The sequence below is a fragment of the Bombus terrestris genome, chromosome 5 (assembly GCF_910591885.1).
Source record: "Bombus terrestris chromosome 5, iyBomTerr1.2, whole genome shotgun sequence".
NCBI classification, from domain to species: domain Eukaryota; kingdom Metazoa; phylum Arthropoda; class Insecta; order Hymenoptera; family Apidae; genus Bombus; species Bombus terrestris.
In genome coordinates, this window is record NC_063273.1 from 1,187,720 (window position 1) to 1,215,114 (window position 27,395).

At 31.2% G+C, this 27,395-nt stretch overlaps 10 protein-coding genes and 1 long non-coding RNA gene across 23 annotated transcripts; 7 read left to right on the forward strand and 4 right to left on the reverse strand.

The window, feature by feature from the left end:
• The first annotated feature begins 25 nt into the window (after positions 1 to 25).
• LOC125385177 (ribonuclease P/MRP protein subunit POP5-like) lies at positions 26 to 1,080 on the forward strand. The gene is made up of 4 exons (XM_048406178.1): positions 26 to 254; positions 438 to 583; positions 685 to 854; positions 942 to 1,080. Exons 1-4 carry the CDS (start codon positions 235 to 237, stop codon positions 1,056 to 1,058), a joined length of 453 nt encoding a protein of 150 aa, XP_048262135.1. The 5' UTR covers positions 26 to 234; the 3' UTR covers positions 1,059 to 1,080.
• Positions 1,081 to 1,121: 41 nt separating this feature from the next.
• Positions 1,122 to 5,867, reverse strand: LOC125385162 (regulator of microtubule dynamics protein 1-like). 4 transcript variants are annotated; one of them, XR_007224185.1, is made up of 8 exons: positions 5,726 to 5,867; positions 5,027 to 5,383; positions 4,833 to 4,944; positions 4,519 to 4,756; positions 4,191 to 4,448; positions 3,883 to 4,131; positions 2,865 to 3,755; positions 1,122 to 2,769 (listed from the first exon to the last, which is right to left on the reverse strand). XR_007224185.1 is itself a non-coding variant. In XM_048406151.1 (8 exons), exons 6-8 carry the CDS (start codon positions 4,329 to 4,331, stop codon positions 3,408 to 3,410), a joined length of 738 nt encoding a protein of 245 aa, XP_048262108.1. In that variant the 5' UTR covers positions 4,332 to 4,448; positions 4,519 to 4,756; positions 4,833 to 4,944; positions 5,027 to 5,175; positions 5,241 to 5,383; positions 5,726 to 5,867; the 3' UTR covers positions 1,122 to 3,407. The 4 variants fall into 4 exon arrangements, 3 of the variants coding, with proteins under 3 accessions (XP_048262108.1, XP_048262107.1, XP_048262106.1); XM_048406151.1 differs by having other exon boundaries at positions 1,122 to 3,755; positions 5,027 to 5,175; positions 5,241 to 5,383; XM_048406150.1 differs by lacking the exon at positions 5,726 to 5,867 and adding an exon at positions 5,627 to 5,718 and having other exon boundaries at positions 1,122 to 3,755.
• A 151-nt stretch (positions 5,868 to 6,018) lies between these two features.
• On the forward strand, positions 6,019 to 6,983 carry LOC125384646 (ribonuclease P/MRP protein subunit POP5-like). Its single transcript, XM_048406170.1, has 4 exons — positions 6,019 to 6,157; positions 6,341 to 6,486; positions 6,588 to 6,757; positions 6,845 to 6,983. The coding sequence occupies exons 1-4, from the start codon at positions 6,138 to 6,140 to the stop codon at positions 6,959 to 6,961; spliced, it is 453 nt and encodes a 150-aa protein (XP_048262127.1). The 5' UTR covers positions 6,019 to 6,137; the 3' UTR covers positions 6,962 to 6,983.
• A 41-nt stretch (positions 6,984 to 7,024) lies between these two features.
• LOC125385165 (regulator of microtubule dynamics protein 1-like) lies at positions 7,025 to 11,817 on the reverse strand. 4 transcript variants are annotated; one of them, XR_007224188.1, is made up of 8 exons: positions 11,629 to 11,817; positions 10,930 to 11,286; positions 10,736 to 10,847; positions 10,422 to 10,659; positions 10,094 to 10,351; positions 9,786 to 10,034; positions 8,768 to 9,658; positions 7,025 to 8,672 (listed from the first exon to the last, which is right to left on the reverse strand). XR_007224188.1 is itself a non-coding variant. In XM_048406160.1 (8 exons), exons 6-8 carry the CDS (start codon positions 10,232 to 10,234, stop codon positions 9,311 to 9,313), a joined length of 738 nt encoding a protein of 245 aa, XP_048262117.1. In that variant the 5' UTR covers positions 10,235 to 10,351; positions 10,422 to 10,659; positions 10,736 to 10,847; positions 10,930 to 11,078; positions 11,144 to 11,286; positions 11,629 to 11,817; the 3' UTR covers positions 7,025 to 9,310. The 4 variants fall into 4 exon arrangements, 3 of the variants coding, with proteins under 3 accessions (XP_048262117.1, XP_048262116.1, XP_048262115.1); XM_048406160.1 differs by having other exon boundaries at positions 7,025 to 9,658; positions 10,930 to 11,078; positions 11,144 to 11,286; XM_048406159.1 differs by lacking the exon at positions 11,629 to 11,817 and adding an exon at positions 11,530 to 11,619 and having other exon boundaries at positions 7,025 to 9,658.
• Positions 11,818 to 11,904: 87 nt separating this feature from the next.
• On the forward strand, positions 11,905 to 12,886 carry LOC125385174 (ribonuclease P/MRP protein subunit POP5-like). Its single transcript, XM_048406175.1, has 4 exons — positions 11,905 to 12,060; positions 12,244 to 12,389; positions 12,491 to 12,660; positions 12,748 to 12,886. The coding sequence occupies exons 1-4, from the start codon at positions 12,041 to 12,043 to the stop codon at positions 12,862 to 12,864; spliced, it is 453 nt and encodes a 150-aa protein (XP_048262132.1). The 5' UTR covers positions 11,905 to 12,040; the 3' UTR covers positions 12,865 to 12,886.
• Positions 12,887 to 12,927: 41 nt separating this feature from the next.
• Positions 12,928 to 16,655, reverse strand: LOC105665778 (regulator of microtubule dynamics protein 1-like). Of its 2 annotated transcripts, XR_007224175.1 has the most exons (5): positions 16,417 to 16,655; positions 15,997 to 16,194; positions 15,689 to 15,937; positions 14,671 to 15,561; positions 12,928 to 14,575 (listed from the first exon to the last, which is right to left on the reverse strand). XR_007224175.1 is itself a non-coding variant. In XM_048406128.1 (4 exons), exons 1-4 carry the CDS (start codon positions 16,504 to 16,506, stop codon positions 15,214 to 15,216), a joined length of 885 nt encoding a protein of 294 aa, XP_048262085.1. In that variant the 5' UTR covers positions 16,507 to 16,655; the 3' UTR covers positions 12,928 to 15,213. The 2 variants fall into 2 exon arrangements, 1 of the variants encoding a protein (XP_048262085.1); XM_048406128.1 differs by having other exon boundaries at positions 12,928 to 15,561.
• On the forward strand, positions 16,085 to 24,837 carry LOC125385185. The gene is made up of 3 exons (XR_007224195.1): positions 16,085 to 16,223; positions 19,620 to 19,621; positions 24,823 to 24,837. It is a non-coding gene; the product is annotated as an uncharacterized LOC125385185 (long non-coding RNA).
• Positions 16,694 to 18,962, forward strand: LOC100651112 (retinol dehydrogenase 13). 3 transcript variants are annotated; one of them, XM_048406127.1, is made up of 7 exons: positions 16,694 to 16,799; positions 17,182 to 17,276; positions 17,451 to 17,616; positions 17,696 to 17,804; positions 18,016 to 18,330; positions 18,412 to 18,619; positions 18,712 to 18,962. In XM_048406127.1, exons 2-7 carry the CDS (start codon positions 17,200 to 17,202, stop codon positions 18,812 to 18,814), a joined length of 978 nt encoding a protein of 325 aa, XP_048262084.1. In that variant the 5' UTR covers positions 16,694 to 16,799; positions 17,182 to 17,199; the 3' UTR covers positions 18,815 to 18,962. The 3 variants fall into 3 exon arrangements, with proteins under 3 accessions (XP_048262084.1, XP_048262082.1, XP_048262083.1); XM_048406125.1 differs by having other exon boundaries at positions 16,708 to 17,061; XM_048406126.1 differs by having other exon boundaries at positions 16,709 to 17,104.
• Positions 18,725 to 22,867, forward strand: LOC100648772. 3 transcript variants are annotated; one of them, XM_048406123.1, is made up of 5 exons: positions 18,725 to 18,854; positions 20,134 to 20,480; positions 20,539 to 20,810; positions 20,898 to 21,129; positions 21,197 to 22,867. In XM_048406123.1, the coding sequence occupies exons 2-5, from the start codon at positions 20,192 to 20,194 to the stop codon at positions 21,367 to 21,369; spliced, it is 966 nt and encodes a 321-aa protein (XP_048262080.1). In that variant the 5' UTR covers positions 18,725 to 18,854; positions 20,134 to 20,191; the 3' UTR covers positions 21,370 to 22,867. The 3 variants fall into 3 exon arrangements, with proteins under 3 accessions (XP_048262080.1, XP_012174007.1, XP_048262079.1); XM_012318617.3 differs by lacking the exon at positions 18,725 to 18,854 and adding an exon at positions 19,444 to 19,685; XM_048406122.1 differs by lacking the exon at positions 18,725 to 18,854 and adding an exon at positions 19,726 to 19,940.
• On the reverse strand, positions 22,912 to 26,122 carry LOC100648886 (FGGY carbohydrate kinase domain-containing protein). 2 transcript variants are annotated; one of them, XM_048406118.1, is made up of 11 exons: positions 26,039 to 26,122; positions 25,439 to 25,795; positions 25,245 to 25,356; positions 24,931 to 25,168; positions 24,733 to 24,860; positions 24,354 to 24,536; positions 24,061 to 24,268; positions 23,847 to 23,997; positions 23,692 to 23,766; positions 23,333 to 23,610; positions 22,912 to 23,258 (listed from the first exon to the last, which is right to left on the reverse strand). In XM_048406118.1, exons 2-11 carry the CDS (start codon positions 25,613 to 25,615, stop codon positions 23,171 to 23,173), a joined length of 1,638 nt encoding a protein of 545 aa, XP_048262075.1. In that variant the 5' UTR covers positions 25,616 to 25,795; positions 26,039 to 26,122; the 3' UTR covers positions 22,912 to 23,170. The 2 variants fall into 2 exon arrangements, with proteins under 2 accessions (XP_048262075.1, XP_048262076.1); XM_048406119.1 differs by lacking the exon at positions 26,039 to 26,122 and having other exon boundaries at positions 25,439 to 25,587; positions 25,653 to 25,790.
• A 427-nt stretch (positions 26,123 to 26,549) lies between these two features.
• Positions 26,550 to 27,395, forward strand: LOC125385184 (ribonuclease P/MRP protein subunit POP5-like). The gene is given in 4 exon segments (XM_048406186.1): positions 26,550 to 26,569; positions 26,753 to 26,898; positions 27,000 to 27,169; positions 27,257 to 27,395. Coding segments are annotated over 4 exon segments (453 nt in total). The 3' UTR covers positions 27,374 to 27,395.

Here is a 27,395-nt window from a genome sequence, read left to right on the forward strand (position 1 = left end):
CTGTGTTTGACAGTGACCTAGCATTACCTTATCTATCGAATAATCAAGTGCAGTGCACGTGGATGCAGCGCCGTTTCGTATGTTATAATTTTGTGAAAACGTGCAATGTATCAGTATTTTGTTGTTAAATGGCGTAAATTTATTAATTGTTCATATTCTTACTATGGAATCTCTTGCTAAGTGTTGTTTTCTGGAGCAATTGATGCTTTAGTGTATTGCATATAACCTAAAACCATGGTTCGCTTTAAAAACAGGTAATAAAATATTCTACATTTGTTTATTTATTTTGATAATTCAGTAATAGAATTTCTATGTTTTTTTATTATAAACTATTATTATGTCTATTTATTTATTATATATTTTTATTAAATACTTTATTACAATCTATGTTTTCACGAATGTGCAATTTGTGTAATTAATTCTACATATATTCGTAGATACATAATATTTGAAATAACTGTTGGTGATAAATCTAACAAGCCTTTACAATTAAAAACTATGATTTTGCATAATGCTATTCAACAAAAAGTACAACAGTTGTATGGTGATTTTGGAGTTGCAGCGATAAAAGCTGGTTTTAGCGGTAATATAAAATCTTTGCATTGAAATTGGTATAAGTTGAAAGCGGAAGATTGAATTTGGAATATATATGTGATATACGATTTTATAAAATTTTCTTTCTAGCAAAGTATTGCAATATACATACAAAAATTGCATTAGTGAAAACCGGACATGGCCCCCACAAATTTTTACTAAAGGCTATCCCAATCATAAATGACATAGCAGGACGTTTAGTATCAGTAAAAATACTTTACGTGGGTGCAACATTGAAACATTGTTTCCTCTTTATCAAAGTAAGTAAAATTGTTAAATCATACAGAATCAGAATTAAAAAATACGTGCTCCAAAATTGAGTCGACGAATTGAAACTTGTTTTTTAGAGATATCAACAACAAAAGCTGGAAAAAGTATGGGGTACTCTTAAAACCGAAACAGAAAGGAAAAATATGGAGAACGCTTTAATGACGCTAACTCCAGCCATGAAAGACTGTACATGAAATAAACTTTCGTAAAGTAAAAGTATTTGTATTTGTAAATAGGTGTACAAATTGAACATGGAATAATTTCTTGAATATCTTTAATTCTCGTGCATACATAATATATACTAGCGCGGTTAAATAGTATAATTAGTTTCCTATTATAATCGATTTCAAGCGAAGCAAGATAAAATGCGAAAGGTGAATGGCCAATTGTCGAACGTTTAATAAGGGATAGCTTTGAGAAATTCGAAGAGCTTGAGTTACCCGTTTTGAAACGATATAAAAGAAACCGAACGAATCGATTTCATAATATTAATTATACGCGAATAATTAAGATACACGCTGAAAATTGAAATAATACACGTTGAAAATAATAATACGGTTGAAATAAAAAGCAATAAAAATATCTTAAGCGATAGAAAAGGATAAAGATCTAGTTTATTTTATATTAAAATTCATTGTTAAAAGATTTAAATAATTAACGAATCCGAGAGCATCGGAAATTAAAATTCAATTTTCGATACTCGCATTGATCAATTACTGCCGTTATTTTCTACAACTTAATTCTATAAGCACAACTTGTATTAATGTACGTTCCTAATAAATAACGAATAATATCGTCTTTATATCTACCGACAATGAATCGTTCTTTCAAGCAAATGGAAAACGGGAACTATTAACGCTTTTGAATTATGCAGCTACCCCTTGTCCTCTCCCTGAACTTGCCTAGGAGTTTACGACTCATTGACTCATCATTACCCTCCGCCAAATACCAATAACAAGAAGCTGTCCCTTGATCATAAAATATATTCGAAGCCAAACGATATTTACGATATAATCTTCGGAATAGCTCAACCGACAACTATTACCGAACAAATAATTCTCTGCTGTACTTACTATATACTTAATACGACGACTGTGTAATTAATGCATAAGAAATAATAAAGCGATGGTAGATGTATCTATCGTTCAATGTTTCAGTATATAATTCTGTATAAAGTATATCATTCGTTCGAATATATTTAAGCGATATACGTACTTCGAATAACTCATAATTATAATATTGGCGAACTCCTACGAATGTAAACATAGAACATAAACTACCGCCCGAGACGATTGTTGCTCTAATAGCCCAGTGGTGATAACCATGTAACCCATATAGAGGTGACACATAAATTATTATTTATTAAAGAGCGTAAATTTAAAAAAAAAGCAATGTATTCGCTTCCTACTCGACGACTAATAATAAATTACAATCGCATTTTGCTCCAACTCTATCGTGATCGTTTATCCTCGGAAGCATTCTCGGACTTTGGTAATTGAGGATTAAGAAAGAAATTTCGACTACCTGAATACGCGCGCACCAATCCGTCTATCCCTTAAACAAATTAACAGCTGTTTAGGTTTTACCTGCCTGCTAACTAGGGGGTCTCATAAAATTCTTAATCTACAAACAAGTATGGTGGTGGTAACAGACTCTGTCGACTGTATAAGCTCGGCAACTAGCTCGGAAATTCATTCCCAATTCGAACATCGAACAGAACGTTTGAAAGTTCTGAGAGAGCTTTAATTTTGCAATTTTTAAAATTCTACATTTCTGGAAGTACTTCGAGTTCGAAAGTTCTTCACGTTCGAGAATCCTTCCCATTTGGAAACATCCTTATACATCTTCGTCACACTTGGAGCAGTAAGTATTTTATTTCCTTCAAATCGTTTCTTCCACCGATTTCTTAAACAATTTGTGAATTTTATTTTTCCAGATTGTGCCTTATAACAAAACGATGGAGCAGTGCCGACTTGGATATAACCATTTGCATGTCGTACCATCACCTCCGGAAGACCAACTACCACCGGATTACGTTGTAGTAAACTATAGTTGCCCGTGTGGTGAATTCCGTACACAATTTGCCCTGCATCTTCTCCTTTTATGCCATTTGATGGGAACACAAGGAATGAACATGGGCGGTCCTGAAGCACGTCAATATCTCCGGATGCTCTCCAATTTGCAACAAAAAGCACTTGACGCCATTCGCAACGAGATGAATGAAGTTGAAGACTCTCCTGACCGATAAATTAATTCGACTTAGAAATTAATTATTTAACTTACTTTCTTACATATTATTAAAGATTGTATAAAATATTTAATATGAAACATTTTATAAAATATACATGTTTATAGTAGTTTGAAATCTTCAAATAGTGATTAATATCTTAGATGTTATGTATAAAAAGCTCATCGCACATATGTACTATTGCACTTTATAGTAAATAAATTTTATACTTCTACTGAAAAGATTGACTCTAAATTTACTTTATCCCTTCAATTCCAATTTATCATATAATAGATTATAATTTCTGTCGAGTTTGTTAAAATTTCTTTAACAACTTTTGTGCTTCCTGTTTAGCATCTCGATCATCTTCGTTCTTTGCAGGATATTCAAGGGCCATTTTTAAATATTTCATAGCTAGCTCTTTTAGATTTAATTTTAAGTAGGTTTTGCCCAACATTAATAAATTTTGACTGTAGAAATTGGGATCAATTTCCTCTGCGGTTTCAAAGTATTTTAGAGCTTCCTCGAATGATGAAGATGGTGGTTCTCCGAATATTACAGATGCAATTTTTCTTTGATACCATGTTAAATCGGCAACTTGATAGCACCAAGTACCAAGCATGTACATAAGTGTCGGTTCTTTTGGATTTAGTTCCATTGCTCTCTGCGATATTAAACATATTCGATCAATTGCTTGACATTGTGTCAGGGAACGAAATATTTAGAAGTATAATATATATATATATATTATATACTACATATATATATTAATATATTATCATGAAATATACCAGCATATGTTTCTTAATATTATATGACTCTTTTATTTGTGCTTTTACTCCTTCATAAAGAGTCTTAGAATTAAGAAGAATCGATGCCCATTTGTGTGCAGCCCAATTATCCTCTTTTATTTCAAGTGCCTTGAGTATTAAATCATAAGCTTCGAAAATTAATTTCTTTCCATCTACTTCGCTCACAATTTTAGACAATTTATACATTGCTCTACACAAACGCCATATAATTTCAATATCACCGCTATCCTAGAAAAATGTTCAGTTTTGTTATCTACATTTATAAGTGATATACATAATGTAATTACTTTATAATTTATTAGAAGGTCATGTATTTCCTGGTATTGTTCTTGCTCGTATAATGCATCGGCTTTTGCTATTAGAACTTCTTTTGTAGTTATGATTGTTTCATTATCACCCTTCTTTTTTGTAAGACCCCAAATACCCATAGCAGTGAACGACGATATGGTACATAATTTTGTTGTTAACGTGTACTGATTGCTGCTCTAATAACGAAAACTAATTGAATAATTTTTGCGCTATAGTTCCACAAAGAGCATAGAGATCTGAAATCGGATTAGAAAGTTGTAAATAGAATATTCGTGTGTTTGTACTGGCATACAATAATATTGCTACCTTGATTCAGAATCTGTAGCTTTCCAGGTTAAGAAATCAGGCAGATCAAATAGCAGTGCTGCGCGGTTCCAAGATGAAGGTAGATTATTTTTGAGCCACAACATTTTGGGTGTTTGCATCTCTAACGATACTTTCCCACCTACATACTGAAGCATCTCGTGATTCTGTTCATTTATAAAATCAGCTTCTTTCTGTGCTCTATGGTCCATCCATAATATAACATTCTGTTTATCTTCACCTGTAATAAAAATTCCATTGGTAAACAAACATTTCGTGCAATTGAAAGAAGAATTGCAATTCATTTGTTAATTTACCTGTTGGACTAACTGTGACTGGTGATCCTGTTTTGTCAATTGCTACCAATGAACAAGTAGCAGCAAAGCCAATACCCCGTACATATTCTGCAGAGATATCAGCTACAACTGACTACAAACAATAATAAATAAATTATGTATAGATATTTGAATTTATTATAAACAATATAGATTAATTCAGCTGAAGTTAGTACCTTTACTACATGGCAAACTGCACTCCAAATATTATCAGATGATTGTTCATAAAAATTAGGAGCGGGGTGGAAAATTTCAAGTGGGCATGTCGTCATTTTCAGTATCTTTCCTGTGGAAGACACTAGAGCAGCTCGAGCACTTCCTGTTCCTACATCAACACCCACATAGTAATCCATGTCTATATTCCTTGGAACCAGCACCTAAATTTTGTACCTTTCACTAAGAGAATCCAACTGAATGCTCTACTTCAGCTAGAATCATTATGAGTTGCAAATAAGAGTACATAACCATTATCAGTGAAGCTTTAGCGTAATCACAGGCATATTTTTTAATCTCACATGACCCTGAAATAACTCCTGCAATAATAAGAAATAGTGAAGCAGTAGCAATATAAATAATAACTTATTACTATATGCTTCTCTCTTCTAGTTTATTCTAGATTAAATGCGAAGAACGAAAAGCGATTTATCAAAAAAGTTATTTTTCATTAAATAAGCAATATAGAATTAAATTGCAAAAATATAGGGCAAAATGTATATACTGTATTGAAAAGTTAGATCTAAAAAAATAATATTGTAAACGGTATACAATAATATTACGTAAATACGATGACATAGTACGCGGAAACTCGTATATGGAAACATGTGTGCATAAAAAATTCTACGTGTATTATCTTGTTTAATTGTACTACTTCGTACCATAGTCTATATTTTTCAAACATTTCATGTAGAGTTCCATTAAAGTCTCCGATAATTAATTAAAGGAGAAAATGTTATTCATTCAAAAGATAACAATGAATTCGAAATAAAGAACGAAAGATTACATTATTAGAAAAAATTATTAGAAATATGGCACACATTGAACGCACGTGTGCAACTGTGTTTGACAGTGACCTAGCATTACCTTATCTATCGAATAATCAAGTGCAGTGCACGTGGATGCAGCGCCGTTTCGTATGTTATAATTTTGTGAAAACGTGCAATGTATCAGTATTTTGTTGTTAAATGGCGTAAATTTATTAATTGTTCATATTCTTACTATGGAATCTCTTGCTAAGTGTTGTTTTCTGGAGCAATTGATGCTTTAGTGTATTGCATATAACCTAAAACCATGGTTCGCTTTAAAAACAGGTAATAAAATATTCTACATTTGTTTATTTATTTTGATAATTCAGTAATAGAATTTCTATGTTTTTTTATTATAAACTATTATTATGTCTATTTATTTATTATATATTTTTATTAAATACTTTATTACAATCTATGTTTTCACGAATGTGCAATTTGTGTAATTAATTCTACATATATTCGTAGATACATAATATTTGAAATAACTGTTGGTGATAAATCTAACAAGCCTTTACAATTAAAAACTATGATTTTGCATAATGCTATTCAACAAAAAGTACAACAGTTGTATGGTGATTTTGGAGTTGCAGCGATAAAAGCTGGTTTTAGCGGTAATATAAAATCTTTGCATTGAAATTGGTATAAGTTGAAAGCGGAAGATTGAATTTGGAATATATATGTGATATACGATTTTATAAAATTTTCTTTCTAGCAAAGTATTGCAATATACATACAAAAATTGCATTAGTGAAAACCAGACATGGCCCCCACAAATTTTTACTAAAGGCTATCCCAATCATAAATGACATAGCAGGACGTTTAGTATCAGTAAAAATACTTTACGTGGGTGCAACATTGAAACATTGTTTCCTCTTTATCAAAGTAAGTAAAATTGTTAAATCATACAGAATCAGAATTAAAAAATACGTGCTCCAAAATTGAGTCGACGAATTGAAACTTGTTTTTTAGAGATATCAACAACAAAAGCTGGAAAAAGTATGGGGTACTCTTAAAACCGAAACAGAAAGGAAAAATATGGAGAACGCTTTAATGACGCTAACTCCAGCCATGAAAGACTGTACATGAAATAAACTTTCGTAAAGTAAAAGTATTTGTATTTGTAAATAGGTGTACAAATTGAACATGGAATAATTTCTTGAATATCTTTAATTCTCGTGCATACATAATATATACTAGCGCGGTTAAATAGTATAATTAGTTTCCTATTATAATCGATTTCAAGCGAAGCAAGATAAAATGCGAAAGGTGAATGGCCAATTGTCGAACGTTTAATAAGGGATAGCTTTGAGAAATTCGAAGAGCTTGAGTTACCCGTTTTGAAACGATATAAAAGAAACCGAACGAATCGATTTCATAATATTAATTATACGCGAATAATTAAGATACACGCTGAAAATTGAAATAATACACGTTGAAAATAATAATACGGTTGAAATAAAAAGCAATAAAAATATCTTAAGCGATAGAAAAGGATAAAGATCTAGTTTATTTTATATTAAAATTCATTGTTAAAAGATTTAAATAATTAACGAATCCGAGAGCATCGGAAATTAAAATTCAATTTTCGATACTCGCATTGATCAATTACTGCCGTTATTTTCTACAACTTAATTCTATAAGCACAACTTGTATTAATGTACGTTCCTAATAAATAACGAATAATATCGTCTTTATATCTACCGACAATGAATCGTTCTTTCAAGCAAATGGAAAACGGGAACTATTAACGCTTTTGAATTATGCAGCTACCCCTTGTCCTCTCCCTGAACTTGCCTAGGAGTTTACGACTCATTGACTCATCGTTACCCTCCGCCAAATACCAATAACAAGAAGCTGTCCCTTGATCATAAAATATATTCGAAGCCAAACGATATTTACGATATAATCTTCGGAATAGCTCAACCGACAACTATTACCGAACAAATAATTCTCTGCTGTACTTACTATATACTTAATACGACGACTGTGTAATTAATGCATAAGAAATAATAAAGCGATGGTAGATGTATCTATCGTTCAATGTTTCAGTATATAATTCTGTATAAAGTATATCATTCGTTCGAATATATTTAAGCGATATACGTACTTCGAATAACTCATAATTATAATATTGGCGAACTCCTACGAATGTAAACATAGAACATAAACTACCGCCCGAGACGATTGTTGCTCTAATAGCCCAGTGGTGATAACCATGTAACCCATATAGAGGTGACACATAAATTATTATTTATTAAAGAGCGTAAATTTAAAAAAAAAGCAATGTATTCGCTTCCTACTCGACGACTAATAATAAATTACAATCGCATTTTGCTCCAACTCTATCGTGATCGTTTATCCTCGGAAGCATTCTCGGACTTTGGTAATTGAGGATTAAGAAAGAAATTTCGACTACCTGAATACGCGCGCACCAATCCGTCTATCCCTTAAACAAATTAACAGCTGTTTAGGTTTTACCTGCCTGCTAACTAGGGGGTCTCATAAAATTCTTAATCTACAAACAAGTATGGTGGTGGTAACAGACTCTGTCGACTGTATAAGCTCGGCAACTAGCTCGGAAATTCATTCCCAATTCGAACATCGAACAGAACGTTTGAAAGTTCTGAGAGAGCTTTAATTTTGCAATTTTTAAAATTCTACATTTCTGGAAGTACTTCGAGTTCGAAAGTTCTTCACGTTCGAGAATCCTTCCCATTTGGAAACATCCTTATACATCTTCGTCACACTTGGAGCAGTAAGTATTTTATTTCCTTCAAATCGTTTCTTCCACCGATTTCTTAAACAATTTGTGAATTTTATTTTTCCAGATTGTGCCTTATAACAAAACGATGGAGCAGTGCCGACTTGGATATAACCATTTGCATGTCGTACCATCACCTCCGGAAGACCAACTACCACCGGATTACGTTGTAGTAAACTATAGTTGCCCGTGTGGTGAATTCCGTACACAATTTGCCCTGCATCTTCTCCTTTTATGCCATTTGATGGGAACACAAGGAATGAACATGGGCGGTCCTGAAGCACGTCAATATCTCCGGATGCTCTCCAATTTGCAACAAAAAGCACTTGACGCCATTCGCAACGAGATGAATGAAGTTGAAGACTCTCCTGACCGATAAATTAATTCGACTTAGAAATTAATTATTTAACTTACTTTCTTACATATTATTAAAGATTGTATAAAATATTTAATATGAAACATTTTATAAAATATACATGTTTATAGTAGTTTGAAATCTTCAAATAGTGATTAATATCTTAGATGTTATGTATAAAAAGCTCATCGCACATATGTACTATTGCACTTTATAGTAAATAAATTTTATACTTCTACTGAAAAGATTGACTCTAAATTTACTTTATCCCTTCAATTCCAATTTATCATATAATAGATTATAATTTCTGTCGAGTTTGTTAAAATTTCTTTAACAACTTTTGTGCTTCCTGTTTAGCATCTCGATCATCTTCGTTCTTTGCAGGATATTCAAGGGCCATTTTTAAATATTTCATAGCTAGCTCTTTTTGATTTAATTTTAAGTAGGTTTTGCCCAACATTAATAAATTTTGACTGTAGAAATTGGGATCAATTTCCTCTGCGGTTTCAAAGTATTTTAGAGCTTCCTCGAATGATGAAGATGGTGGTTCTCCGAATATTACAGATGCAATTTTTCTTTGATACCATGTTAAATCGGCAACTTGATAGCACCAAGTACCAAGCATGTACATAAGTGTCGGTTCTTTTGGATTTAGTTCCATTGCTCTCTGCGATATTAAACATATTCGATCAATTGCTTGACATTGTGTCAGGGAACGAAATATTTAGAAGTATAATATATATATATATATTATATAGTACATATATATATTAATATATTATCATGAAATATACCAGCATATGTTTCTTAATATTATATGACTCTTTTATTTGTGCTTTTACTCCTTCATAAAGAGTCTTAGAATTAAGAAGAATCGATGCCCATTTGTGTGCAGCCCAATTATCCTCTTTTATTTCAAGTGCCTTGAGTATTAAATCATAAGCTTCGAAAATTAATTTCTTTCCATCTACTTCGCTCACAATTTTAGACAATTTATACATTGCTCTACACAAACGCCATATAATTTCAATATCACCGCTATCCTAGAAAAATGTTCAGTTTTGTTATCTACATTTATAAGTGATATACATAATGTAATTACTTTATAATTTATTAGAAGGTCATGTATTTCCTGGTATTGTTCTTGCTCGTATAATGCATCGGCTTTTGCTATTAGAACTTCTTTTGTAGTTATGATTGTTTCATTATCACCCTTCTTTTTTGTAAGACCCCAAATACCCATAGCAGTGAACGACGATATGGTACATAATTTTGTTGTTAACGTGTACTGATTGCTGCTCTAATAACGAAAACTAATTGAATAATTTTTGCGCTATAGTTCCACAAAGAGCATAGAGATCTGAAATCGGATTAGAAAGTTGTAAATAGAATATTCGTGTGTTTGTACTGGCATACAATAATATTGCTACCTTGATTCAGAATCTGTAGCTTTCCAGGTTAAGAAATCAGGCAGATCAAATAGCAGTGCTGCGCGGTTCCAAGATGAAGGTAGATTATTTTTGAGCCACAACATTTTGGGTGTTTGCATCTCTAACGATACTTTCCCACCTACATACTGAAGCATCTCGTGATTCTGTTCATTTATAAAATCAGCTTCTTTCTGTGCTCTATGGTCCATCCATAATATAACATTCTGTTTATCTTCACCTGTAATAAAAATTCCATTGGTAAACAAACATTTCGTGCAATTGAAAGAAGAATTGCAATTCATTTGTTAATTTACCTGTTGGACTAACTGTGACTGGTGATCCTGTTTTGTCAATTGCTACCAATGAACAAGTAGCAGCAAAGCCAATACCCCGTACATATTCTGCAGAGATATCAGCTACAACTGACTACAAACAATAATAAATAAATTATGTATAGATATTTGAATTTATTATAAACAATATAGATTAATTCAGCTGAAGTTAGTACCTTTACTACATGGCAAACTGCACTCCAAATATTATCAGATGATTGTTCATAAAAATTAGGAGCGGGGTGGAAAATTTCAAGTGGGCATGTCGTCATTTTCAGTATCTTTCCTGTGGAAGACACTAGAGCAGCTCGAGCACTTCCTGTTCCTACATCAACACCCACATAGTAATCCATGTCTATATTCCTTGGAACCAGCACCTAAATTTTGTACCTTTCACTAAGAGAATCCAACTGAATGCTCTACTTCAGCTAGAATCATTATGAGTTGCAAATAAGAGTACATAACCATTATCAGTGAAGCTTTAGCGTAATCACAGGCATATTTTTTAATCTCACATGACCCTGAAATAACTCCTGCAATAATAAGAAATAGTGAAGCAGTAGCAATATAAATAATAACTTATTACTATATGCTTCTCTCTTCTAGTTTATTCTAGATTAAATGCGAAGAACGAAAAGCGATTTATCAAAAAAGTTATTTTTCATTAAATAAGCAATATAGAATTAAATTGCAAAAATATAGGGCAAAATGTATATACTGTATTGAAAAGTTAGATCTAAAAAAATAATATTGTAAACGGTATACAATAATATTACGTAAATACGATGACATAGTACGCGGAAACTCGTATATGGAAACATGTGTGCATAAAAAATTCTACGTGTATTATCTTGTTTAATTGTACTACTTCGTACCATAGTCTATATTTTTCAAACATTTCATGTAGAGTTCCATTAAAGTCTCCGATAATTAATTAAAGGAGAAAATGTTATTCATTCAAAAGATAACAATGAATTCGAAATAAAGAACGAAAGATTACATTATTAGAAAAAATTATTAGAAATATGGCACACATTGAACGCACGTGTGCAACTGTGTTTGACAGTGACCTAGCATTACCTTATCTATCGAATAATCAAGTGCAGTGCACGTGGATGCAGCGCCGTTTCGTATGTTATAATTTTGTGAAAACGTGCAATGTATCAGTATTTTGTTATTAAATGGCGTAAATTTATTAATTGTTCATATTCTTACTATGGAATCTCTTGCTAAGTGTTGTTTTCTGGAGCAATTGATGCTTTAGTGTATTGCATATAACCTAAAACCATGGTTCGCTTTAAAAACAGGTAATAAAATATTCTACATTTGTTTATTTATTTTGATAATTCAGTAATAGAATTTCTATGTTTTTTTATTATAAACTATTATTATGTCTATTTATTTATTATATATTTTTATTAAATACTTTATTACAATCTATGTTTTCACGAATGTGCAATTTGTGTAATTAATTCTACATATATTCGTAGATACATAATATTTGAAATAACTGTTGGTGATAAATCTAACAAGCCTTTACAATTAAAAACTATGATTTTGCATAATGCTATTCAACAAAAAGTACAACAGTTGTATGGTGATTTTGGAGTTGCAGCGATAAAAGCTGGTTTTAGCGGTAATATAAAATCTTTGCATTGAAATTGGTATAAGTTGAAAGCGGAAGATTGAATTTGGAATATATATGTGATATACGATTTTATAAAATTTTCTTTCTAGCAAAGTATTGCAATATACATACAAAAATTGCATTAGTGAAAACCAGACATGGCCCCCACAAATTTTTACTAAAGGCTATCCCAATCATAAATGACATAGCAGGACGTTTAGTATCAGTAAAAATACTTTACGTGGGTGCAACATTGAAACATTGTTTCCTCTTTATCAAAGTAAGTAAAATTGTTAAATCATACAGAATCAGAATTAAAAAATACGTGCTCCAAAATTGAGTCGACGAATTGAAACTTGTTTTTTAGAGATATCAACAACAAAAGCTGGAAAAAGTATGGGGTACTCTTAAAACCGAAACAGAAAGGAAAAATATGGAGAACGCTTTAATGACGCTAACTCCAGCCATGAAAGACTGTACATGAAATAAACTTTCGTAAAGTAAAAGTATTTGTATTTGTAAATAGGTGTACAAATTGAACATGGAATAATTTCTTGAATATCTTTAATTCTCGTGCATACATAATATATACTAGCGCGGTTAAATAGTATAATTAGTTTCCTATTATAATCGATTTCAAGCGAAGCAAGATAAAATGCGAAAGGTGAATGGCCAATTGTCGAACGTTTAATAAGGGATAGCTTTGAGAAATTCGAAGAGCTTGAGTTACCCGTTTTGAAACGATATAAAAGAAACCGAACGAATCGATTTCATAATATTAATTATACGCGAATAATTAAGATACACGCTGAAAATTGAAATAATACACGTTGAAAATAATAATACGGTTGAAATAAAAAGCAATAAAAATATCTTAAGCGATAGAAAAGGATAAAGATCTAGTTTATTTTATATTAAAATTCATTGTTAAAAGATTTAAATAATTAACGAATCCGAGAGCATCGGAAATTAAAATTCAATTTTCGATACTCGCATTGATCAATTACTGCCGTTATTTTCTACAACTTAATTCTATAAGCACAACTTGTATTAATGTACGTTCCTAATAAATAACGAATAATATCGTCTTTATATCTACCGACAATGAATCGTTCTTTCAAGCAAATGGAAAACGGGAACTATTAACGCTTTTGAATTATGCAGCTACCCCTTGTCCTCTCCCTGAACTTGCCTAGGAGTTTACGACTCATTGACTCATCGTTACCCTCCGCCAAATACCAATAACAAGAAGCTGTCCCTTGATCATAAAATATATTCAAAGCCAAACGATATTTACGATATAATCTTCGGAATAGCTCAACCGACAACTATTACCGAACAAATAATTCTCTGCTGTACTTACTATATACTTAATACGACGACTGTGTAATTAATGCATAAGAAATAATAAAGCGATGGTAGATGTATCTATCGTTCAATGTTTCAGTATATAATTCTGTATAAAGTATATCATTCGTTCGAATATATTTAAGCGATATACGTACTTCGAATAACTCATAATTATAATATTGGCGAACTCCTACGAATGTAAACATAGAACATAAACTACCGCCCGAGACGATTGTTGCTCTAATAGCCCAGTGGTGATAACCATGTAACCCATATAGAGGTGACACATAAATTATTATTTATTAAAGAGCGTAAATTTAAAAAAAAAGCAATGTATTCGCTTCCTACTCGACGACTAATAATAAATTACAATCGCATTTTGCTCCAACTCTATCGTGATCGTTTATCCTCGGAAGCATTCTCGGACTTTGGTAATTGAGGATTAAGAAAGAAATTTCGACTACCTGAATACGCGCGCACCAATCCGTCTATCCCTTAAACAAATTAACAGCTGTTTAGGTTTTACCTGCCTGCTAACTAGGGGGTCTCATAAAATTCTTAATCTACAAACAAGTATGGTGGTGGTAACAGACTCTGTCGACTGTATAAGCTCGGCAACTAGCTCGGAAATTCATTCCCAATTCGAACATCGAACAGAACGTTTGAAAGTTCTGAGAGAGCTTTAATTTTGCAATTTTTAAAATTCTACATTTCTGGAAGTACTTCGAGTTCGAAAGTTCTTCACGTTCGAGAATCCTTCCCATTTGGAAACATCCTTATACATCTTCGTCACACTTGGAGCAGTAAGTATTTTATTTCCTTCAAATCGTTTCTTCCACCGATTTCTTAAACAATTTGTGAATTTTATTTTTCCAGATTGTGCCTTATAACAAAACGATGGAGCAGTGCCGACTTGGATATAACCATTTGCATGTCGTACCATCACCTCCGGAAGACCAACTACCACCGGATTACGTTGTAGTAAACTATAGTTGCCCGTGTGGTGAATTCCGTACACAATTTGCCCTGCATCTTCTCCTTTTATGCCATTTGATGGGAACACAAGGAATGAACATGGGCGGTCCTGAAGCACGTCAATATCTCCGGATGCTCTCCAATTTGCAACAAAAAGCACTTGACGCCATTCGCAACGAGATGAATGAAGTTGAAGACTCTCCTGACCGATAAATTAATTCGACTTAGAAATTAATTATTTAACTTACTTTCTTACATATTATTAAAGATTGTATAAAATATTTAATATGAAACATTTTATAAAATATACATGTTTATAGTAGTTTGAAATCTTCAAATAGTGATTAATATCTTAGATGTTATGTATAAAAAGCTCATCGCACATATGTACTATTGCACTTTATAGTAAATAAATTTTATACTTCTACTGAAAAGATTGACTCTAAATTTACTTTATCCCTTCAATTCCAATTTATCATATAATAGATTATAATTTCTGTCGAGTTTGTTAAAATTTCTTTAACAACTTTTGTGCTTCCTGTTTAGCATCTCGATCATCTTCGTTCTTTGCAGGATATTCAAGGGCCATTTTTAAATATTTCATAGCTAGCTCTTTTAGATTTAATTTTAAGTAGGTTTTGCCCAACATTAATAAATTTTGACTGTAGAAATTGGGATCAATTTCCTCTGCGGTTTCAAAGTATTTTAGAGCTTCCTCGAATGATGAAGATGGTGGTTCTCCGAATATTACAGATGCAATTTTTCTTTGATACCATGTTAAATCGGCAACTTGATAGCACCAAGTACCAAGCATGTACATAAGTGTCGGTTCTTTTGGATTTAGTTCCATTGCTCTCTGCGATATTAAACATATTCGATCAATTGCTTGACATTGTGTCAGGGAACGAAATATTTAGAAGTATAATATATATATATATATTATATACTACATATATATATTAATATATTATCATGAAATATACCAGCATATGTTTCTTAATATTATATGACTCTTTTATTTGTGCTTTTACTCCTTCATAAAGAGTCTTAGAATTAAGAAGAATCGATGCCCATTTGTGTGCAGCCCAATTATCCTCTTTTATTTCAAGTGCCTTGAGTATTAAATCATAAGCTTCGAAAATTAATTTCTTTCCATCTACTTCGCTCACAATTTTAGACAATTTATACATTGCTCTACACAAACGCCATATAATTTCAATATCACCGCTATCCTAGAAAAATGTTCAGTTTTGTTATCTACATTTATAAGTGATATACATAATGTAATTACTTTATAATTTATTAGAAGGTCATGTATTTCCTGGTATTGTTCTTGCTCGTATAATGCATCGGCTTTTGCTATTAGAACTTCTTTTGTAGTTATGATTGTTTCATTATCACCCTTCTTTTTTGTAAGACCCCAAATACCCATAGCAGTGAACGACGATATGGTACATAATTTTGTTGTTAACGTGTACTGATTGCTGCTCTAATAACGAAAACTAATTGAATAATTTTGTACAATATATTAAAATTTATAGATCATTAATATTAACATTACACTTACAATTTGCAAGCAGTCAGATTATCAAGTTAAAGCTAATATCGATTAAAAGTAGAAAATTTCTCTGGTTGTAATGAAGTTTAAAAATCTTATGCAATAATATTAAAGTAATAAAAAATAAAATCGTGCTTAGATATAGTTCCAAACCTTTCGTGAGGATTGAAATCTTCTATGAATAAGCGTTCTTTGTAATACTTTTATATCTCTGATAACGAATAACGCTCTTCGTAACGACATATTCAATTATAGTATTTACAGAAAAAAATAAAAAATTTGTACAGTATACAACGTGTTCAGAATTGATTAATTATGACAGATGTAATTCTGATAGCAAAATTAGAAAATTCCACGTCAGATGAGAATCGAATAAAATACACAAACATTAACAGGCATTGACAGGTATCGATACTGAAAACTCGATATTTTCAATTCGATTTATCGTAAAGATGTGTGTGTGCGTGTGTGCGTCTTCTTTTATTTTCTGTTAATGTCTGATACGATTAAATACGACCAATTATATAAAATATAAAGTATACAATTTTATATTTGCCACAAATACATTACACGTTTCTGAGTATTAAATTTCTTGACATGCATTCGAGAAAGAATCCGAATTAATTATGATTAATTATGATTAAAATAATATAAATTAACAATGACAATAAACTAAGAAAAATTATAATATATAGAAATGGACTATTACATTTTAATCGATGTTATCAAAATCTATTGTATATTTGTTTCATGATTGAATTATTACAAATTCAGTTTTGCCGTTTACTTGAGATACACGTGCGTGTGTACATTGTATATTACGTGAAGGAGAAAATAAATCGTACAATGTTTTACTAAATTATTGATAATTAATCCTATTTATTATTTCTAAATAATTGCCGTTAATTATTGTTGCAGCTTTATTTATTTAGAAAAATGTTTGCGGCTGTTTCAAAACCTTTTTATGTATATTCAGCCGGTTTGACCATCATTGGTGGAGGTTACTTACTTAGGTAACGTCTCTATATTTTGCAAAGAGATTATTCTTTTTAACTGCGTTTTTATTATAGCATAATATGATTGCTCATTCTTTGTTTTTCGTAAAATATAAATCAATATGTAAGTGATCCTATTTAAACGTGAAATTATATTTTACTTTACTTATTATTCATTTCTTTGATTTGCAGAGATTATCTTAGTGGAGAATTATATGAGAATGATAAAAATCTAACTGACAAAGTAATTATTGTAACAGGAGCAAATACTGGAATTGGTAAAGAAATAGCTCGTGATTTAGCTAAACGAGAGGCTAAAGTTATAATGGCTTGTAGAGATATGGAAAAATGTGAAAATGTATTTCAAAAAAATGATTTATATCATATTAAGAGTAATATTAAAATGTGAGATATAAAATTAATGATCATTTTTTTAGACACGCCGTGACATAGTAATAGAAAGTAGGAATAAATATGTTTATTGTAGACCATGTGATCTAGCATCTCAAAAAAGTATTAGGGATTTTGTAGAGCAATTTAAGAAAGGTATATACCATATCCTATGTTAGAGTATGAAATGAAATGAAATAACATAGCTTCGTTATATGTATAAAGTGAATAACTACTGATATTGACCGTTAAATATATTTAGTTCATCTATTTTTGAATACTAAATTAAAAAGAAAGTCTTCCTGAACTAATTATATCTAAATCAATAGGTCTATAGCATAATTTGTATTATCTGTTTCCATTGTAGAACAGAAGAAGCTTCACATTCTTATAAATAATGCAGGAGTAATGAGATGTCCTAAGATGTATACCCAAGAAGGAATTGAATTGCAATTTGGTGTGAATCATATAGGACACTTTTTACTAACAAATTTATTGTTAGACACTTTAAAAGATTCTGCACCATCAAGGATTGTAAATGTTTCAAGTAGTGCGCACAAGCGTGGCAAAATTAAATTCGACGATTTGAATAATGACAAAACCTATGAGCCTGGCGAAGCATATGCACAGAGCAAATTAGCTAATATTCTATTTACGAAGGAATTGGCAAATAAATTGAAAGGTTTTGTCATTTTAACAGAAAATAAAATTATTTTTGAATAAATAATGCAATCGATAAAGCATTATTTTTTATGTCACATAGGAACTGGTGTTACGGTGAATGCCGTCCATCCTGGTATAGTAAGAACAGAAATAATGCGACATATGGGAATTTATCAAAACTTTTTAGGTAGATTAACCGTAGATACACTTACATGGTTATTTATTAAGACGCCTATAAAGGGAGCGCAATCTGTTTTATTTGCTGCATTAGATCCGTCTTTGGATAATGTAACTGGAGAATATTTCATGTAAGTTTCAGTAAAATTTTAGCAAATTTGAATATAGCAGACCCAATATATAATACTATGCTAAAATATGATGTTATATATTCTTGTTATAGTAATAATAAAGTAGCAGAAGTTTCGAATGAAGCAAAAAATGATAAAGTTATAAAATGGCTATGGGCAGTCAGTGAGAAGTGGACTAAATTGGATTCTGTATAAACTAGTGTAAATATAAGAAATTTTATTAAAATTAATACTGGTAAGATCGTTTTCCTTCATTCTCTAAATGATGCCAAAAAATTTATGACAATTACTTAATAGAAGTATTATTTATGCCAAGCTATTAATAAATGAAATCTCGATAGGATATTTTTTGTATTAATCCTGTTGTGGTCCTTGAATTTGTATACGTTAATTTCATTCTGATGTCAACAAACAAAAATACTTTTATGTATGAAATTAATACGAAAAATCGTATATCAACAGGAATTGTTTTATATTTTTCTTAAACTTGAAACATCTCTTAGTGATAGACAAACACACATGGATCGAAAGCGACCGCTATTTTATCGATAGAGTAATAGCTTCGTCCATTTCCTCATCTATACATTATCATCATTCATTAAATCAGACTAAATCAACCATTTCAACCAATCTAAAGGTAGTTAAAGGCTTAGTAAGGTTTGTATTCTATCTTATAATCTTATCATCGACTTAGAATAGGGTAGCTGTAACTTGTCTGTGGTTTTACTCTATGCTGAAACGATAATGTTGGGAATGACATTAATATGATAATAAGACTTCAGTGACCTCTAGGCATAAGACAGAAAACTTTATTAGGTGATAGGTCTATCCCGCGCCTTGTCTGTACATTCCATGCCTAAAATGTTCAATTCATTACACGATGGATGTATAATATCCAGGTTGCTTCGCAGTCTCTCCTCGTTCCTCGTTGATTTCCTTATTTTTGTTTACTTTTTAGTTGATTTAAAAATGTTATAGGTTTTTGTTTATTCCTTAGAAGTGGTGGAGTATTCGGTATAGAGGTGACTTTTGCATCGAAAATGAAGAACGTAAGAGTCAAAGCGAGGTAATTGTTTCCTTACGTTCTGATGAACTCGAGCTAATTATACTTGTTGCTTCAGCTACTCGAAACTATATTGCACTTTTTATCTTTCCCTCTTTGTAATATCGTGCTGTATTTCCCATTGACTAAATGATCATTATTAACCGAGTGATTAAAACATTTCATCAATGTTATTTTCTAATTTCGAGAGTTTCTAATAATGTCACATTTAACCTAGAAGAGTATTGATTTTTCTTCTCCACTTACTGTTCATAATAGGTGCCACGAATTTGTTCATTCACGTGGACTCAAACGTGAATCGTTTTATTTTTTTACAATGTTATATAATTGTTCATATAATTTCATTCTAAAAATACCTAGCTTTTTAAAACTTTTGAGTATATTAAAAAAGATTGGAAGTATATATTGGAAGATTTAGTTTCTTTATCGTAATTGTAATATTTATTTTCAGACAATGTTTGGAGAGATTTGGAGATCAAGGAGGATATTTTGACGTTGTGGTTAGACCAATGTTGCAACAAGGACACGAAGGAGAATTATGCGGATGGTTAAAAGAAATGAGTTTAATTAGGACTGTTTCTACGTGTCCACATCCTGATTGTAAAGGCAGGAGTTTAGCTTGGAATCAAGCAAGAATTGTAGATAAATATAGTTGGTCGTGTCCCAATTGTACAAGGAAACAGTCTATTAGAGAAAATTCTTTTTTTGTTGGAGTCAAATGTGACCTGAAAATGTGCCTTCAACTGATATTAGGATGGTGTCAAATGATACCTAGTGAACTTACTGCCAATTATCTAGGTAGGTCTTATTGAAACTGTATGCAGAGCATAAAGTTTTATATATAGTTTATTTTCAGAAATAAAGAAACACGTAGTTAAGAAAGTATATGAAAGATGTGATGAGGTTTCTGAAAATTATGTAACAAGTCATCCAGAGGATTGGGTTCTAGGAGGTCAAAGTGCAATATTAATTGTGGATGAATTTCCTAATGGCTACATGACTGAGAGTCCTTCTGATATAACTACTGCTAAGAAACGCAACAATAATTCTCATACCATATTGTGCATAGCAGAAACAAATACGATACCAACTAGAATGTGGCTTCACATGATTGAAGCATTTCCAGAGGTACTGCCCTTATCTGTGAATTTCTAAGAGATTGACATTGTATAATTGAATTCCTTTTTTTCTTTGTAATATTATATTTCATTCTAGCCAGTAAAAGTAGATAAATCACAAGGTGATGTTGACAAATGCAAAATGGTTAAAGAAGCTTTAAAAGAAATTGCAAAGCACAGTGCTCCCGGCAGCTATATTGTAGCGAATAATCGAGCTCGTTGTTGCAATTTTGAATCATTGCAAGAATTAAAACAGTATAAGGTAATTAGTGTGGAACAACTCCAAAAATTTGACCCTCCAGGGAAAAATAAACTTCTTAATAATTTAGGTATGTGTATGTTATTTTTTTGTATTGTTAAGTATTTCATTAGTAACATATTGAATTAAATGTTAAGAAACGATTTGGCAATGTGGCGTCGAGATTTGTGAAGAAATTCAAGAAACAACACATACTCTAGGACAGCGTATAATAGCGAAGCATTTATGGAGGCAAAGATTCGGTACGTCTCCTTCTACCGCATTTCAATATATGCTTAATCATATTGCAGAATATTATCGTTTTGTGTAAACTGACTCGTTACAGTATTCCCCTTAACTTTTAGCGTATTTTTCTATAAAAAGCAATGTCATATACTAGTGAATAATTTTCTTTTTAACGGTATGATTTCGTAAAATAACACTCCAAAACGACTTAGAACATCGTAATCAATCGAATCAACGCCTTGCATCCTTCTAAATGCGCAAATTACACAAATGGCCTTGCTAGAATTAAAAAAGAATATACATATATATTATAACAAATACTTTCGTAAAAGAGGATATCACGACCTAACGTTTCTCCGAAACACGCACTTTGTGTCTTCCAAATATCAAAACATTAATAATTTTTAAACTTGGATATATATGATAATCGTTGATTAGTTAGAGTTAAAAAGATTATAAGAGATAATCTTGAATCTGTTAATGCACACTTAAAACATATTTTTCCCTTTATATCTTCAATTTTTCTATGAATTTAGATCAACGAAGTAGTTATTGAAAGACTGATGGTGATATTGATATTATTATAATATCAAAACTACTAATAAATCAAAACAAAATTAAAACATTTCATTGAAATTTTTAATTATTATAGTGGTTTCAAATACTCAGAACAATTTGATAAGATTGATTGAGAGTGATTTTTTCGTTTATTTGATCATCATCAATATATGTATATACCAAAAAGTAAATTTTAACACGATTAAAACACTGGTAATGTTACCCACTCAAACCACTTCATAAAGAATGTAATTAACTTGAAAGTGAAATATTTCATATACAGGTGCAATTAGTACCATATTTAAGTTAGAAATAGAGTTACAAGTCCGCGAACAATTGTCGATTTATATTAATTATGTTATTAATAACAGTTGTAACACTTAATGAAAAACTAGAGTTTTATCCAAAGTTTTACACCAGTATTATTCTGATTAATATAATCATCTTTATCTTAATGTAAATTAAGAGCACGTTTATATTTTGTCCGAATTGTGGTCGATTTTTATAACTTTAGCGGATATCATTGCGGATTCAGCGACACAGAGTTTAGCAATTATGTATCAATTTGTGATAAAAGCGACTTGGTGATATGGAATTGTTAGTTTTATTCGTTTTTCAAATTATATCATTAAAAAAAAAAAAAAAAAAAAAATAGATTTTTGACAAGTTTTTCACGAACAATGTGATACTGATGTTATTTCGTGCGGAGGAAAATGATATATTAGAAGTTGAGAAAATAAGAATATTATTTTATAAGTTGATAGAATTTAACGCACTGTGTAGTATATGTATGGTTAAGATCTTTATTCCTACGTGGTTCATAGTACCATTTTATAATCCTACATGGCGATATTAGAAAACAAAATTTTTTCGTTAAAAAGCCTTAAAAAAAAATATCAATATTTTTATAACGATTAATCATCTAGCAATATTGTTATAGTTGTAGGTGTTTTATACCAAATTGTAATACACTGTGTAAGTTCGAAATTACATTTAAATACCAAATAAAGCAATATTATTTCATATATCATGTCTATACTCTATGTTTAGGGCAAGAAAGTTCTGCGAATATTTTTATGTATACCTTTATTTATAACAAACAAGAATAAAAAGTAAAGTAGTTAACTAAAATATGTTTCAATAATCGTGTACACAAAATATATTTAATTAGGTAAAAAATGTATAAGAAATAACGCACTGCTCCGCATTATTTATTATTTACGAGATTCTATGAGATTGCTCTATAATTGTTCAATATATTTTTTTATTTATTCACGTCTGTTAATATAGCGTTAATAATTACAGATACAGCGCTTGTAATGGTATAGTTATAAAAATTCTTTGCTCATAATCTCTCTGTAATCTATTTGATCTTGTACCATTCTCCGAAATACTCGATATTTTTGAAGATGGTACCTTAAGAAAAAGGAAGAATCGTATGTATTATAAGTTTAAAAGATTGAAGTAACTCTTTAATCTGATTTGCTTACTTGTAGCATTCGTTTTTAGGTTTAACAATGTTTGCAGATCCTCCCATTGTTTGTGTAGCATCATATACTGTATTGAACCTTCCAGCTGCATAGGATCCAAGAATCGCAGCTCCTATCAGTACTGATTCTTTTTCTATAGGACATAGTACAGGTAAACCTAATACATCCGCCTGTATTTGGGTAAATAGTGGATTTTGGCTTAGACCACCGCAAACTAATAAAGTCTCTACTTTGTGGCCGGCAGCTTCTAACGTTTCCAAAATATACTTCGTACCATACTGTTAAAAAATATTGAATATTTAATTTTCTACATAAAAAAAAAAGTATAGGCAGATGAAGTAACATACATATATACGTACCGTTAAAGCTTGTATCGTTGCCAAGTATAATAGTGCCAAGTTTTCATGATCAACGGATAGAGAGAGTCCTGAAATCTGTGTGATATCCATTTAAAACATTTATCTTGAAAGATATACAGGTATTGCATTGGTAATAGGATATTTAATGTGATTACCATCCCTTTCAGAGCCGGATCAGCTAAAGGAGATCGATTTCCGTGAAAGTCAGGCCATATATGAATATCTTTTGTTAAGTATGAAACATTTTCCAAATTCTTTTGATCAGCTATCGTTTGCAATAATTCAGACAAATATTGCTGTATGTGTCTAAAAAATTACATAACAAACAATAACAGAGTTTACGAATATATCGAATTTATTTTAACTTACTTATTGCCACTTAAGCTTTTCAAAATCCCTGGCGTTGCGGGATGGGTATCAATTATATGGTCGAGTAATTTTCCAGTTGCACTTTGCCCCCCTTCGCTCAACCACATTCCTGGAACCATGGCACTGAAATATGGCCCCCAAACGCCACTAACAAAAAGTTTCTTCTCATTAACTATCATATGGCAAGTTGATGTGCCACAAATTAATGCTGCAAATCAAAGGGATTAACTAAAAAAATTGGAACGTACAAGCAACGAATAAAAGTAATATATAGCAGGAAAATTTAGGCATACCTAATCTACTTTGTAATTTAGGGGATACACCGGGTACACGACAGCCTATCATACCGAGTCCTCCAGCATGTGCATCAATAAGGGATGTTCCCACAGCTGTACGTTTTAGGAGTCCCAATTCAGAAGCAGCTTTTGCCGACAATCCTTGGTCAACCCGATGGCCCGGAGTCCTCACATCATTACCTTCGTATTAATATTTCTCTTTGTTAAAATAAAGTAATAATTTCATATTATCTGTCTGAACATAAAAGAGACTTTTGTTAACTTGTTAACTAAAAAGTTATATGATTCAAGCGAAATAATTTTCGTCCAACATAATCGATTTGAGTTTACCTATATAGAGATAATTTCAATTATTACACAGAACTATTAATAATACCTATTTTCCTCCAATTATCTTTCTTAAGATCTTTTAAATGAATTTGTTCAAAGAATTCTTCGTCCCATTTATTGTTACCATCAGGACCAGCGCTATAGTTCCACTTGCATACTAAAGAGCATAGAGATCTGAAATCGGATTAGAAAGTTGTAAATAGAATATTCGTGTGTTTGTACTGGCATACAATAATATTGCTACCTTGATTCAGAATCTGTAGCCTTCCAGGTTAAGAAATCAGGCAGATCAAATAGCAGTGCTGCGCGGTTCCAAGATGAAGGTAGATTATTTTTGAGCCACAACATTTTGGGTGTTTGCATCTCTAACGATACTTTCCCACCTACATACTGAAGCATCTCGTGATTCTGTTCATTTATAAAATCAGCTTCTTTCTGTGCTCTATGGTCCATCCATAATATAACATTCTGTTTATCTTCACCTGTAATAAAAATTCCATTGGTAAACAAACATTTCGTGCAATTGAAAGAAGAATTGCAATTCATTTGTTAATTTACCTGTTGGACTAACTGTGACTGGTGATCCTGTTTTGTCAATTGCTACCAATGAACAAGTAGCAGCAAAGCCAATACCCCGTACATATTCTGCAGAGATATCAGCTACAACTGACTACAAACAATAATAAATAAATTATGTATAGATATTTGAATTTATTATAAACAATATAGATTAATTCAGCTGAAGTTAGTACCTTTACTACATGGCAAACTGCACTCCAAATATTATCAGATGATTGTTCATAAAAATTAGGAGCGGGGTGGAAAATTTCAAGTGGGCATGTCGTCATTTTCAGTATCTTTCCTGTGGAAGACACTAGAGCAGCTCGAGCACTTCCTGTTCCTACATCAACACCCACATAGTAATCCATGTCTATATTCCTTGGAACCAGCACGTAAATTTTGTACCTTTCACTAAGAGAATCCAACTGAATGCTCTACTTCAGCTAGAATCATTATGAGTTGCAAATAAGAGTACATAACCATTATCAGTGAAGCTTTAGCGTAATCACAGGCATATTTTTTAATCTTACATGACCCTGAGATAACTCCTGCAATAATAAGAAATAGTGAAGCAGTAGCAATATAAATAATAACTTATTACTATATGCTTCTCTCTTCTAGTTTATTCTAGATTAAATGCGAAGAACGAAAAGCGATTTATCAAAAAAGTTATTTTTCATTAAATAAGCAATATAGAATTAAATTGCAAAAATATAGGGCAAAATGTATATACTGTATTGAAAAGTTAGATCTAAAAAAATAATATTGTAAACGGTATACAATAATATTACGTAAATACGATGACATAGTACGCGGAAACTCGTATATGGAAACATGTGTGCATAAAAAATTCTACGTGTATTATCTTGTTTAATTGTACTACTTCGTACCATAGTCTATATTTTTCAAACATTTCATGTAGAGTTCCATTAAAGTCTCCGATAATTAATTAAAGGAGAAAATGTTATTCATTCAAAAGATAACAATGAATTCGAAATAAAGAACGAAAGATTACATTATTAGAAAAAATTATTAGAAATATGGCACACATTGAACGCACGTGTGCAACTGTGTTTGACAGTGACCTAGCATTACCTTATCTATCGAATAATCAAGTGCAGTGCACGTGGATGCAGCGCCGTTTCGTATGTTATAATTTTGTGAAAACGTGCAATGTATCAGTATTTTGTTGTTAAATGGCGTAAATTTATTAATTGTTCATATTCTTACTATGGAATCTCTTGCTAAGTGTTGTTTTCTGGAGCAATTGATGCTTTAGTGTATTGCATATAACCTAAAACCATGGTTCGCTTTAAAAACAGGTAATAAAATATTCTACATTTGTTTATTTATTTTGATAATTCAGTAATAGAATTTCTATGTTCTTTTATTATAAACTATTATTATGTCTATTTATTTATTATATATTTTTATTAAATACTTTATTACAATCTATGTTTTCACGAATGTGCAATTTGTGTAATTAATTCTACATATATTCGTAGATACATAATATTTGAAATAACTGTTGGTGATAAATCTAACAAGCCTTTACAATTAAAAACTACGGTTTTGCATAATGCTATTCAACAAAAAGTATAACAGTTGTATGGTGATTTTGGAGTTGCAGCGATAAAAGCTGGTTTTAGTGGTAATATAAAATCTTTGTATTGAAATTGGTATAAGTTGAAAGCGGAAGATTGAATTTGGAATATATATGTGATATACGATTTTATAAAATTTTCTTTCTAGCAAAGTATTGCAATATACATACAAAAATTGCATTAGTGAAAACCAGACATGGCCCCCACAAATTTTTACTAAAGGCTATCCCAATCATAAATGACATAGCAGGACGTTTAGTATCAGTAAAAATACTTTACGTGGGTGCAACATTGAAACATTGTTTCCTCTTTATCAAAGTAAGTAAAATTGTTAAATCATACAGAATCAGAATTAAAAAATACGTGCTCCAAAATTGAGTCGACGAATTGAAACTTGTTTTTTAGAGATATCAACAACAAAAGCTGGAAAAAGTATGGGGTACTCTTAAAACCGAAACAGAACGGAAAAATATGGAGAACGCTTTAATGACGCTAACTCCAGCCATGAAAGACTGTACATGAAATAAACTTTCGTAAAGTAAAA